This window comes from Acomys minous, assembly GCF_964271855.1.
Source record: "Acomys minous genome assembly, chromosome: 14".
Classification (NCBI taxonomy): Eukaryota; Metazoa; Chordata; class Mammalia; order Rodentia; family Muridae; genus Acomys; species Acomys minous.
In genome coordinates, this window is record NC_140496.1 from 34929796 (window position 1) to 34943464 (window position 13669).

The 13669-nt window shown below is 43.0% G+C and overlaps 2 protein-coding genes across 2 annotated transcripts in view; both read right to left on the reverse strand.

Moving 5' to 3' along the window:
- The window catches only part of LPCAT2 (lysophosphatidylcholine acyltransferase 2), a 61020-nt gene that overhangs the window by 14572 nt on the left and 32779 nt on the right, over positions 1-13669 (reverse strand). The window contains exon 11 of the mRNA XM_084757793.1: positions 12795-12948. Coding sequence (XP_084613919.1) covers positions 12795-12948 — 154 coding nt within the window. The remainder of the gene's footprint in view (positions 1-12794; positions 12949-13669) is intronic.
- Positions 2719-3795, reverse strand: CAPNS2 (calpain small subunit 2). The gene has a single exon (XM_084757796.1). The coding sequence runs from the start codon at positions 3679-3681 to the stop codon at positions 2908-2910; it is 774 nt and encodes a 257-aa protein (XP_084613922.1). The 5' UTR covers positions 3682-3795; the 3' UTR covers positions 2719-2907.

Genomic DNA, 13669 nt, shown 5'->3' on the forward strand with positions numbered 1-13669 from the left:
ACAGCAGACATTTTCTTTTCTGTGTTTTTATAGGTTATAGAACTTAGTGGCTACAAACAAGATAGCTACTTTTGAAGTTACTCGTAGTTTCAAAATGTAAGTCTGCAGGCATTACAATTCCGTATGTTCGTCTCGCTATTACTCTCAGTTTACTGCCGTGACTGGACCCTGTAACGTCAGACGTTCACTGACAATCGGGTGGAAGAATCAAATGCCTTCTTCCCAGGCTCTACTGGCTTTCCACACAGAAATGGGCAATTGTTGAATGAGGGTTCCAGGGGATGACATAGGGTCTCATGTAACCCATGGTGGTCTCTGGGTTACATACATAGTCAAGGCTTGACTTGAACTCCTGACCTCAAGCCTTCGTCTCAAGTGTGAAGATCACAGACATGTGCTTCCATGCCCAATACATGGTGTCTCTGTCTCTGTCTCTGTCTCTGTCTCTGTCTCTGTCTCTGTCTGTCTCTCTCTCTCTCTGTCTCTCACACAGGTTTCTCTGTGGCCTCGAACTCGCAGAGATCTGCCTGCCTCTGCCTCCCATGTGCTAGGATTACAGGTGTGTGCCACCATGCCCGGCTATGGCACATTTTTTTTTATAGTTGCAAATTAATACTTTCTCTAACCCTGAAAGTACACCTTTAAACATTAAATATTGAATGAAAACTTAAAAACTCAGTCACTGGTCTTATATAATATATAATATACATAATAACCAAAGGTTTATCTACTTGGGACAATATAGAGTTTGGACTGAATTTTCTAGTGTCCACACTGGTGACTGGGGTTATTTAGATAAATTTTAAATGACTATAGAGAACAAGAAGAGAGAACCATAGGCGGCTTCTGGGTGTTAGAGGAGAATCCTGAAAATAGGCATTCCCTTAGCTGGAGGGATGAAGGGAACGCTTGCCGCCTCTTCTGGTGCGCGACGCCAGCCTTACCGCTTATAAGACACTCATGATGAAATCTGCATCAAGACCACAAGCTCTACATTGTCCTTTTCACAGCCACGATGTGGAGATCACATTAGAAAAACAGTCTGAGCCCTGATAGGCATCTTGGCGGCTTTCTCCCTTTCCTGGCTCCTCTCCCGCTCCCCGTGTCTGATGTGCTCCTGGGTGTATTCTACAGCAGGGAGGCTGATAGGGAGGTGAGGTTGCTGGCAGCAGCCTCATCATGCTCACATACCCACAGCTGGCCCAGGTAAACTCTCAGAGCAAGTGAAGTCACAAGTCCCTTGAAGAGAGCAGATACGATCTCTGTGCTTACCTCGGTTCAGAATCGTGTGTGTGTGGTATTTTGTAAACACTGCATGAGGGCAGTGATGGTACACACAGAGGCCAAACGCCAACCTCTCCCGGTGTCACTGGGGCTTTCAGACAGGCGCTCTAGACCTCCTAGGAGGCCAGCTACGGCTACATTGTTTCCATAGTTACAACTCTCTTCTAAATGACTCAAAAGAGGGAGAATAATTCAGTTTTGATCTCAGAAGGAGTCTCCAAAGTGGCCCAGGGTGGAAGGAATGTAATAAACACAGCAGAGAGTGAAAAACCCTGAAGGGCGGGGAACAGGTACACCTCTCTTGAGGTGTCTCCTCCAACATGCCCGGGGTTCTGCTTGCTCAGCTGAAACAAATAGCTTGTACCAAAATAATAAAATCAGGTTAAGAGCTGAACACCCGAAGGACATGGTTAACTCAGTGGTAAGGTGGCAGGTTTCCACTGTTCCTATTTTCTCTCCTTGAATGAAGGCAGCGCCAGCGCTCCAGCTTGGCAGTTGCTGCTAAGGCAGATTTGAAAAACCCTGGGAGACAGGCATAATGTAAAGAGCTTAAGACTGTCAGCTTGGCTGCTTGCTCATTAGCATGACCTGAGGAGCTTAAGGCAGAGAGGGTTCTGAAGAGACTCCTGTCATCTGGAGTGGGAGTCAGCCACTCATGGCTAAAGGACTCCCCCTGCAATGCTAAATTGCAGCCAGAGCCTCACAGCACTGCTGCAGGAAAAGTCAGCAATACTGCTGCCTGCCTTGCTTCATCTTCCACTTCACTGACTGCTAATTACGTGTGTTGTCTTTTTTTCCCCCCAACGTTTCTCCCTGCCTGTTGTTTTCAAAGATAAGCAAAAGAATTTTCCTTACTCTGAGGTAAGACAAGACAGGACAAGAGCTGGCTAACATCACCTGGGTGTGCCTGACTTTGTGTGAAGTAAACAGAAGAGTGATCGTTTGGCTTCATTAAGGTGGCCAACACTAGGAACAACGGTATGCCTTTATTCCTCAAGGCCCTTAACTCTTTACCAACACACCAAAACAAATCTGCTCTATCTGTCTTACTAAAAGGAAGACAAAGGAGTCTAGGCTTTTAGGCAAGTGCTCTATATTTTTTTTTATATAAAAGGATAATGCCCTACTTAAAACTGCTTAATCTCCTATTTTCAAATCTATTTCCACACAATAAAATAAGTTCTCTGGAGAGTGTTCTTCATAATATGAAGACCAGATGTGAAATTACGAGTAGGAAAGACTTCAGCCTTCCTTCTCAGCTTTTCAACAGAAAAAATTTGTACCTCCGGATGCTTTCTTGACTTAATTCCACAATATTACGCAACGCAAACCCATCCGCCAGCAACCACCTTTCAAAGCCAACACCCGCCCATCACATATACATGTCTCTATATATCATCTCTCAAAAACTGATACACAAACCACTCAGAACACTTTTTTTTTGTCCAAATTTAGTTTTAATCAAGCAGTAAAGTGTACGCTACGACAAGGACTATGCAGCGTTATAAATGAGCCCACCAGGAAATGGTAGCCGTTGGGTGGGATATGAGCTGTGGCGCCCACAGCCACGCTTTCTGCAGTCCGGTCTCTCAGGGATGGGGGCACCACCTCTCTGCACCCCTGTCAGGAATACATGGTGAGCTGCAGCCACTCTCGGATAGACACCTGAATCAGGCCATCCGCGTCACGATCCAGAGACTTGAAAGCGCGAAACATGGCATCCAGGCGAACCAGGCAACTGATAAAGTTGTTGAAATCCATACTGCCGTCCTCATCAGCGTACCGACGGACGATCATTAGGTAGAGTTGCTCGTTTAGCTGGAAGCCTGCCGCCTGCAGGGCCCCGTGCAGCTGGGAGCTCCTGAGAGAGCCGGAATGGTCCCGGTCATACTGCTTAAAAACACACTGCCATTTCTTGATGTTGTTCCACAGGTACTTAAACTCCTCAAAGCCCAGCTTCCCTGTCGTGTCACTGTCCATGACAGACACGATACTCCTGCAGGTGTCAAGGCTGAAGCCCTCGGTCTTCAGATCCTTATGCTTGGAAAGGACTTTGTTGAGGATATTCATCAAGTCCGTGGCACCCACCTCCATGTCCGGTCCGGCCAGCTGCGCAAACTGCTGCCGAAATCTCCTGACTTCCTCACTTTCTGATGCCTCCACAGCGGTAAAATGTCGCTGCTGCGGGGGAGGAGGCTCTGGGGTGTACTGAGCTGCGGCAGCCTCACTGATAAAATTGACAATTCCTCCAATGATCCCTCCGATGTTGCTTCCTCTTCCTCCTCCTCCTCCTCCTCCTCCTCCTCCTCTTCCCTGACCACCTCCTCCAAGAAAGCCCCCAAGAGCCTCCCCAAGACCCCGATCTGCCCCTTCCAGGATCGCCTTTGCGAGAAACATACTCGCAGGTTAGCGAACAGATGTGAACGCCGCTAATATCCTGGAAATGGTTTGGAGAGAGTCGCAATAGAGTCAGAGTGGTGCACATGTGGATGAACTGGCTTTTCTGTACCTGCCTAAAACGGAACCACACCCATGAGGAGATGCTTCACCTCCAAATGAAGTTGCTGAGTTCCGTTGGGTCCTAGCACCTGCCGTATTTTCACTGGCCTCAATGAGCTTATTTTTCCACACCTCTAGATATTCCACATTAAAATGAGACTTTAAACAGAAAACACAAAGCTACACATTTCTATGGCTTTGTTTTTTTTTTATTTTTATTAGCATCCAAAATTGGAGACTAATTATCTTCACAGGAGAAGGTAAGAGGCTCAAATGAACAGCTTCTTTACCAAGGAGTATTTATTATAAGGGTAGAATTGAAGAACTCTTGAGCATTTTAAACAGGCATTTCCCCTTCCTTTAGTAAGGCTTCCAGAGTCCAAATTTTAAGAAAAACTTGGAAAGAGTGTCTTCTTCAGTCAAGGTCTCCAGTGCTACCCTCAGAAGTTATGATTCTGGAGGTCAGCTACGGGGCCCATTATTAATATTTTTGGAATCTTTTTGAGGTTAAATTTATTTTTTAAAAAAATTACGTTATATGTATATGCCTCCACAGACGCCAGGGTGCCTTAGTCACAGACAGCTCTGAGCTGCTGTTGTGGCTGCCGGAAGAGAATTCATTCTCTGCAAGAACTCAACACTCTTGACTGCTGAGCCATCTCTCCAGCCCTCCGTGTTAACTCTTATTTACATGCTTGAAGGAATCCATCAGTGCAGGACTATGGCCTTGGGCCTTTCTTTGTAAAAAAAAAAAATCACTTACATCTCTGGGACTAGAGAGCTGGCTCAGCCGTTAAGAGCACATCTGTTCTTGCAGAGAACTAAGTTTGGTTCCTGTTACCCATACCAGGCGACTCACAGTCTCCTGTAACTCCCGCATCAGGGGATCTGATACCCCTTCCTGGCCTCTGTGGGCACTGTAGGTACACACACAGACACACACACACACACACACACACACACGATTATTCTTATTACTGAGTTCCTGGGGAAAGTGCCAATTTCAAATCTGGAAAAACGATGATAAAACTATCTTCCCTGCCTGCTTCACAATGATTCACTCTAACTTCTAACGCGTTGGGGCATGCACTAGGTGGCTACGAGACGAAGATAAGTAAGGCAGGACTGCTGTGTTCAAAATCAAGCAGACCATAAGGACCGACCATAAGTATAAGTTTGTGCCCATTTGTCTATTTCTATTATTAATACTAAACCATTATAATTTTATAGATCATAGTTTGGTGTCAAGGTTTCATAAAATTCTCCTGGAAGACAAAACGTACTCCGGTAAAGAGAAACCTCAAACAAATGAGCACCTATTCAAGATCATGCAGGTTATGTGTTTTATATTGCACTACCAAGCTAGCCCAGTTGCCAAACGAGAGTAGAAATTCTACTGAGCTAAAGGAAAGGGAAGCATCTACTACAGCAGAGATAATGAGTCATCCTCCAAATGTACAATGACACAAACGGATAGTGTAGTAGAAACTCAGAGGAACCAAGGGACACAAGAGGCAGCAAATAGCATAATGTGATGAGAATCTTTATAAGAGCGAGAATGACGAGAGAGCAACAAATCAGAACTGGACGAGAAAGGACTCTGGGCTGCCGTGTAACAGGGCGCACCTGATGGGTTACTGCAGACCCACCCCTAGCTCAGAGTGAAATCCAAGGAGGACAGATGCAAAATTACCATGCAACTATACGATTCAAGAACTGTGAATGTGCTAGCTATTTAGAAGAGAATGATAAGCTAGAGGCTCTCAACTTCTCGCCTCCTTCTGCGTCACCACATATCCTAAGAGGGCCTTGAACTGTCAATCCTCCTGTTTCAGCTCTGGAATGCTGGGATTGCAGGTATATGCCACCACATCCAACCAACTTTATTTATGTTTGTGTGTTTCTTGGATCATGAGAACAATGTCTTCAATGTCCTGTCTCTTTTAGCCATACCCAAAATTTGGCATTCTGTGCACGCCAAAGGACAAAATATCATCTTTAGCTCTGTAGGGAAAAGTACCCAGGAAAGACCACCTCAGGCTCACTGTGTCTCGCATAGACTGAAATATAATCACAGAAGCCTCTTTAAGCGAAATGGGCTTTGCTTTTTATGATTTTTTAAAAAATGTTATTTTATTTTACGTGGATGGGTGCTTTATCTGCATGTATGTCTGTGTACCTTCTGCATGCAGAGCCCATGTAGGCCAGAAGAGACTGAGAGATCTCCTGGCACTGGACTTACAGTTCTGGGCCACCCTGTGGGTACTGGGAATAGAACCTGGGTCCTCTGGAAGAGCAGCCAGTGTTCTTAACCACTGAGCCATCTTTCTAAATGGTTTTTAAGGTTGCAAATTAACTTGATAGCAGCTAGCATCATGTACAATGTACCTCATCTTATATGCTGTTTTGTTACTTTGCTACACTTCAGTCTCCTCTCATTTGTCTTCTGTAAAGAAGGCGGTATGTGACTGTTTGTTATAAACCATCATAGAACAAAATGCTGTTATGAAATGAGTAAGCCTTTTCTTCAATGGACCGTTTAATGTTCTACAGTTATTTAAAAGAACATTTACAGCAACCGGAGTTACTATCTGGGAGGAAACATCACTGCTGAAGCCTAGAGGAAAAGGATACAACAGGTCACACCTAATGGAAAATGTAGTCCCAATTTGGCATAGTTACTGAACTTCAGAGATCAACAATGAAACACGAACACTATTAGCAATGTTATTTCTAATAGCCAAAAGTGAAAAAAAAAAACCTGAATATCGACCAACTGGTGAATGAATATTTGATATAAAGAAATATTATTGGTAAACAAATTGGAACTAATGGCTAACGCACACTGCATGGATGAATCTTAAAGTATGTTAACTAAAGAAGCCAGACACAGGGAGCTAGATGTTGTAACGTTCCAGTTATGTGTAATGTCCGGAAAACCCAAATATATAAGGACAGGAAGCATATTAGTGGCAGCCTAAGTTCCAGGAGAGAAACATGGAACAAAAAATTACACAGTAAATGACACAAGGAATCATATGAGATGGATGGAAATGTGCTAAAACTGATTGATGGTGACAGTAGCAGCATTCTTGAGTTTAATTTTCTTGTGATACCACTGTCTCCTCATAGTGTGTGTGTGTGTGTGTGTGTGTGTGTGTGTAATTATCTATACCATAAACTTGGTTCTATTAATGTGAAAGGCATTTTAGTTACTCCTAACCCTATGCTTATGTGTTGCCTCATTTTCAAAAGTGTTTCTGACTACAACCTATAAGTACATTACCCCGCTAAGTAGGATTTCAAAGTTGCAGGGAGAATCTACTAACAGAGGATTCTCAGCTCCCAACTGAGGTAAAAATCTTTCTGTCAGGTATTGCTTTAGCTCCTGCAACATGATGTGGAACAGACACTCTGAATTCAGCAATAATTTGCTGATCAGAATGTCATGTTGGATGAAATCAGAAGCCTTTCTAGAGTCCATGTACACAGTATCAAGCTTTCCCTTATGCAGAACTCTTGCTCTGTCCAGAAAGGGGATGCAATTGGCTGAACACAATCTTTTCTTTACAAAGCCTGTGCTCTTCTCCCGTCTGCTTGTAGGGGAGGCTGGCATTGCTCACTTGCTGCAGCGAGGAAGCTGGATTACTGCAGGCCCTCTTCTGTTTCAGAAACTAACCTCCCGGGTACTTATGCATAATTCTGATGCCTAGATAACATATTTGCAGATGAAATGAGAGCGCTAATTCAGCCTAAGAACTGGAAAGACATGCTCAGACGTATAGGCCTGCCAAACTTTCAGGACAGCCGAGTAGGAAAGTTCACCTGCCCCACCCAGAAGTTTTAGCCTTTTTCTTCAAACAGTGCCATGTAAATTATGAAGTGAGTTTGACAGAGCAAAGACTGGATAAGTGGGCTTGAGATCAAGATGAGCTCTTCTTCTCACAGGAACTATGAGATACTAGGTTACTTAATCAAAACTGACACAGAGATGAAAAAGATTGGATTTCCTAGTCTCTCTACAACCATTTAAGGTGTCTCCCAACCTCCATCAGGAACAAAATCCCTGGGCCACAGCACCCTGCCTCTGACAGCAAGGGGCCAGCCAGAATGACTGCTATTGTTGGCACTGACACTTGGCCTCATACCGAGAACAGGGCAGACGGGAAGAGCTTGGGATAAAGAAACGAGCTTGGGATAAAGAAACACATTCATTCCACAGAATGAAACAATAATAAAAGATCTACAGAACATTACAATAGCCAGAAAGGCTGGGTTGCCAGAGTGCTGAAGTATACACAAACCCTTCCTGTGTAATCCTTAAACAAAGGGCACACTGCTGCCCGGAGAGCTCAGTGCGCAGCAGCAGAAACGGAAATATGATACTTGTCAACCTTTTTAAAAAGAAGGGGCATAGTAGCCATCTAGAACTTACTAGTCGATGGTCTGTGAAGAGAACAGTATTGGCTATTTAGATACTGAGCTCGTGTTGGGCTACACCTGGAGAATTAGAAATCAAGCTCTCTCATTCTCTCCCTTGTGTCTGTGAAGATGGTTGATAAACTACTACTTCACTCTGGGGAAGGATGGCAGACATGGCTCAGCGGTTAAGAGCACTGGCTGCTCTTCTAGAGGACCCTGGTTTAATTCCCAGCACCCACAAGGTAGCTCACAGCCATCTGTAACTCTAGCTCCAGGGAATCTGACAACCTCTTCTGGCCTCTGTGTGCATGAGGTATACCTGTGGTGCAAGGACATACATGCAACCAAGACACAGTAAAAAAAAAAAAAGAAAGAAAACAGAAAGAAAAGAGAAAGAAAGAAAACAGGTTAACAAGAGGAGCTGGCAGAGGATTAATGAACACTGTTGTTAGGGTCCTGGCCAGACATTGTTGCATCTGTAGAAATGGCTACCCCATAATTGGTCCTGATGTAGGCAATATTATTTCTCGATCTCATTAAATGCTCTCGAGTTCCTTCAGATGGGCTAGCAAATGATTTAATACTTAATTTGAATTATTACTATAAAATATTGAGAGGCCTTTGTTCTAAACCATTGCCTCAGACTTTTCTGGCCATCTAATTTCCCAGTTAACCTTTGATTAAGGAGAATTCGGTAAATACTCGTTGAGTGTAAACAAGTAAAACACACCTGAAATTGCCGTGCTTCCTTGCTCTATCAAATATTCCCAGCCCAATCACTTCATTTGAGTGAGAAACAGGGCTGGCATGGGTGAGTGTGTGTGCACAAGGTGTGGCAGCAATTACATAACTCAGCTTTTAAAAAACAAAGGAAATCTTCACTGGCACAGACATGCAGCTGCAACACACACACACACACACACACACACACACACACACACACACACACACGGGAGGGGGTACAGACATGGACAGATTTTGGACAGACGGACAAACACTATCTAATACATTAGTCTTTAATTCTCCACACTGTTTTCTCTTCCAATACATGGCAGGCAGAAGACCAGCTTCTTCTCTATAGCAAAAGCCAAGTGCAGAGAAGAACATTTATAGCTGGGAAGCTGAGATCTGTCTGTGTCTATGACTTCCTTCCCCAGCGTCAGCGTCACTACAGCTGCACCTGCACTGCAGGATTTAGTCTGTGGCTCCCTGTACACACACCATCCACCAGACGAACCCCGGGCCAGCCTTCCATTTCTTTGTCTCTTCTTTCAAGACATGCGTGTAGGAAAGTTCTTCCCCATATTTTTTTTTTAGGGAAAAGAGATGTAAAAGTCCTCATCTCATACCATCACTTTGCATGAGCCTGAAGCTTTGTAGTCCCATCACTATGCAGAGTTCCTCATGTCTATATTAATCCTGCATATGGCTCAAATTATAGGACCTGCCACATTTTCTTTTACTTTTGGTATATCATACTGTGTATATTGACATTTTGAATTTTTTTTTATTAAGTTGTCCCATAAACATTTTACTGTCTTATAAATAGGTTTTCAAAATCACTAAGGTCTAATGAGTTTTTATGTATAATTAATTTTATTGCCTAAAATTAAGTCCTCAGATAAATAAGAAGGAGATCAGAAGTCAGTGCTTGAGTGCTAAGACTGCAAGGAGGGTGGAACCAGTCTGCAAAGCAGAAGCAGGAGGGCTAACCAGGAAAGTATCACGTTACACTGTTCAGTGAGGGTCAGCAGTGCAGGTACAGATGAAGAGGCCAAGGACAGGCAGAGTCAAATCCGACTCACACACTGCTGAAGGAGCCAAGAAGGAAGGCTTCATGTTTGCATTAGTCACACAGTGTATTCCTCACCACAGGAAGAGAGGAACACTGATTCTTATAAGGAAAAAAAAAGAAAAAGAAAGAAAACTTAAGCACAAACCTACTGAAATAGTCCATGGAAAAATGTGACTGTCAACATAGGCAACAGTTCTCACCGGTGTCATTATGCCCAGGGACAACTGTCTTCTCTCAGCCCGAGTGACTCAATCTGTCTAACTGGTGATTATTTTAATCCCCACATTTAACTATCTTTCTCACTCCCAAATCTTCCTGCATTCAAGTGTGATACAGAAATGGCACAGCTGTTGGCAGGTGTCACCAATCAAAGGCCAGAACAGTTATGGTAGTTTGACACTTGAAGTACAAGACAATTTCTACAAATATTAGTTAATGTTGATGAAAAGGTCCTGATGATATCTAAAGATACGCTGGTGATTGTCCCCCTTTGTCCCTGTTTCACATGCTTTCCCATTTCCTCATCGCCTGTCTTTGTGTGGCGCTGCCACCACGTCCCTTCTTATCAGTGTGTCAACCAGAGAGAAGCTTCACTGGAAACCACCTGCATGGTGTTTGAGCCACAGTGGAAGTCGCTATAAAAATGTCACAGAAGCTCAGAGCTTGTGAGAGTGGCCAAGCAATGACTGGTCTGACTTAAGGCCTATGCTCTACACTGCCTGGATGGCCAGGAACCAGAAGCTGGATGGTTCAGAGACCTAGGGTAGCCCCCAACACGAGTGACAAAAAAAAAAATCCATGAAATGATTCCTAACTATAATCTGCTGTACTCGCAGATAGGTGCCTAGCCCGCTAGTCATTAGAGAGTCTTCCTCCAGCAGCTGATGGGGCAGATTCAGAGACCCACAGCCAAACAAATACTGGGCAGAGCTCAAGGAACCCAGCAGAAGAGAGGAGGAAGGATTGTAGAAGCCAGAGGGGTCCAGGACACCAGGACAACATGACTCACGGAATCAACTAGGCAGGGCTCAGATGGGTTCACAGAGACCGAAGCTGCAATCACAGAGCATGCACGGGGCTGCGCTAGGTCCTTGGAAGGCATGCTGGGATTGCTTAGTTTGGGGGGAGTGGGAAAGGGATGTCTCAGACTCTTTTCCTTACCCTTGAGACCCTTTTCCTCCTACTGGGTTGCCTCACCCAGCCTTGACATGAGGGGTTTGTGCCTAATCTTATCACATGTATGCTGTTCTGCCCTTTCATTTGACAATCACTGGGAGGCCTGCTTTTTTCTGCCGGGAAACAGAGGGGGAGGGGGAGTAGAGTTGGAGGTGGGTTAGGAGGAGTGGGGGGATGGGAAGCTGCTACAGTTGGGGATCAGTGGTTATAAAGTAAAAAGCACCTCTAATTTACCGATTTACATAGTTGCATCCAATACTTTTTCTCCCCCCACCGTAAATCATCATCATGCTTCAAGCACGCCATGACATTAGGATGCTATTTCATGTTATTTGAATGTTGTAGCAAGCCCAGCAGAGACAGACACACAGGGACTTCATACCGAAGACGGTTGGGGACCTGTGGCCTGCTAAAGACTAGCTGATTCTACAAGATCACAGAACAAATCACTAGGAAGATGGGCACGCTGCAGGCGTGGGGAGGAAGAGAGAGCTAGAGCTGGGAACCATGCTCTGTCTGTCATGCGCATAAGCTTTTTGAAAAAACTTCTTTTCTTGGTGGCAATAGGTAACTGGGGATTCTAGAACTAAACAAGAGGGAATAAGCCCCCTTCGAGCTCTCTCCCAATTAAACTACAAACTCCGGCCAACAAACAAACAAACAAAAAAACCAAACTACCTCCAAACAAAATGTGAAAGGAATATTACTAAGGAAGGTCCAACCCCAGAGAACAATCCATAAGGGTGTGAACTATGACATGTTTAAATTGCTCCAACTGGACACAAGGCTCCTCAGTTGAGAAATAGATAAAGAGAACAAGCTATTGATACATTAAACACAACGGCCGAATCTTAAATATATTATGCTGTGCAGAAGAAGCTAGAATTTAGAACCTTAATATAAAACTTCAACTTTGACACGGCATCTTGAATACCCATAAGGACTGGGATGCAGAGCTGATGGAGGAAGGGCTGTAAGAGAATTGCTAACTTTTGTGTATTTTGGATATTTTTAGACTGTCTTTTGTCTTCAACGTAATAGGAAGTTACCGGCTTCTACACATGTGCTAACTCAGAGCTCATATTAACACTTCAGATACTAAAATAAAACTTTAAAGAAAATTTGAAATGTTGAAAATTTTTTTCCTAAAGAAATCTGACTGACCAGTCAACTAACTGCCCACTTTTACATCTTTTTGCACAGTGAAGTGTTGAGTTGAACTCTGTCAGGCAATTTCATTTAAAAATAAAACTCATTTGGGCTTCATGCAGTTTGAAGGCAGCCCAGAAATGTTCAGAACAGCACACCAATGTACAAGTTCTACACAAGTTTAAAAATCCTTCCCAATTACATCAACATTTCCAATTCTACCCTGCAGATATGACTATATATAGTCAGTTTTTTACTTCTGAACAGATATTTAAATTAACATACACTGCTTAATGTTGCACTATATATGTAGTCATAACTATACTTATTATTAATACTGAGGGGACATATAACCATGACATTAAATGACACTGGCTCTTTGCACACTGACCCACCCAGTTTGTCAATATCTGCCTCCTGGTCTGCAGGGACTGGCTGTGTAAGATGTTAAAGACACATTCCAACATACCCTGTCAAAGAGTGCAAAGAGTTGTCTCAAGACGTCCGAAACAGGTAACTTCAAATATTCTGCAAACTCTTCAATTCCAATTCTGCCTCCTTTTGAGGAACTTGCAATAGATGCATATTCATCCAACTGCTTACGGACGCTGTCCCAGTCCAATCTAAATACAGAATTGTAAGTATGTGTTATTAGTTCTTTCAAGTCTCAGGGACATTTTATGAGTGTTATTTTATCACTGTGTCTAAGGGAAAACATTTTATGTTAAATTTAAAATGGAAGTGAAAGTAAGTATTAGAGAGAAAATATCAAACATATATGTGGGCATTTAAATTTCAAAAGTATGTCTGTACAAATGACAAAAAGAAAACCTAAATATTGGAAGGAAAGAAAATTAAGTAAGAACAGTGTGGTAGAACAGGAAGTGATCTGTGAATTTTAACCTAACATTATCTAGAAAGACAACTGTTGCTTATTGAGTGCTATGAAAGATATTATAATTATTTTTCTCAAAAAGCTTTCAGACTGATAGCTCATAGTTCACAAAATGGTATAATAGGGCGATTCACAAATTATGCATACTTTTATCAGTTATTAAAAGTCAGAATAATAAAATATTGAAAAGTACAGTATGCTGATATCATCTCTTGTTTTTGCTTTGAAGAATTAAATGTGTGACCTAACACACACTTCTACAAGCAATTGTAATGACTACCTAGATCACTTCAAATCTACAGAATACTGTGGACATAGTGCTAAAACAGCAAAACTTTGTCCTCTAGAAAACAGAAACAGTATTTTCTATATAACTTATCAAAACATATTTCCATATCAAGCTTTCAAAGAATAACTCCTTTTACAGTAACTGCCTAGGGAGGACGCCA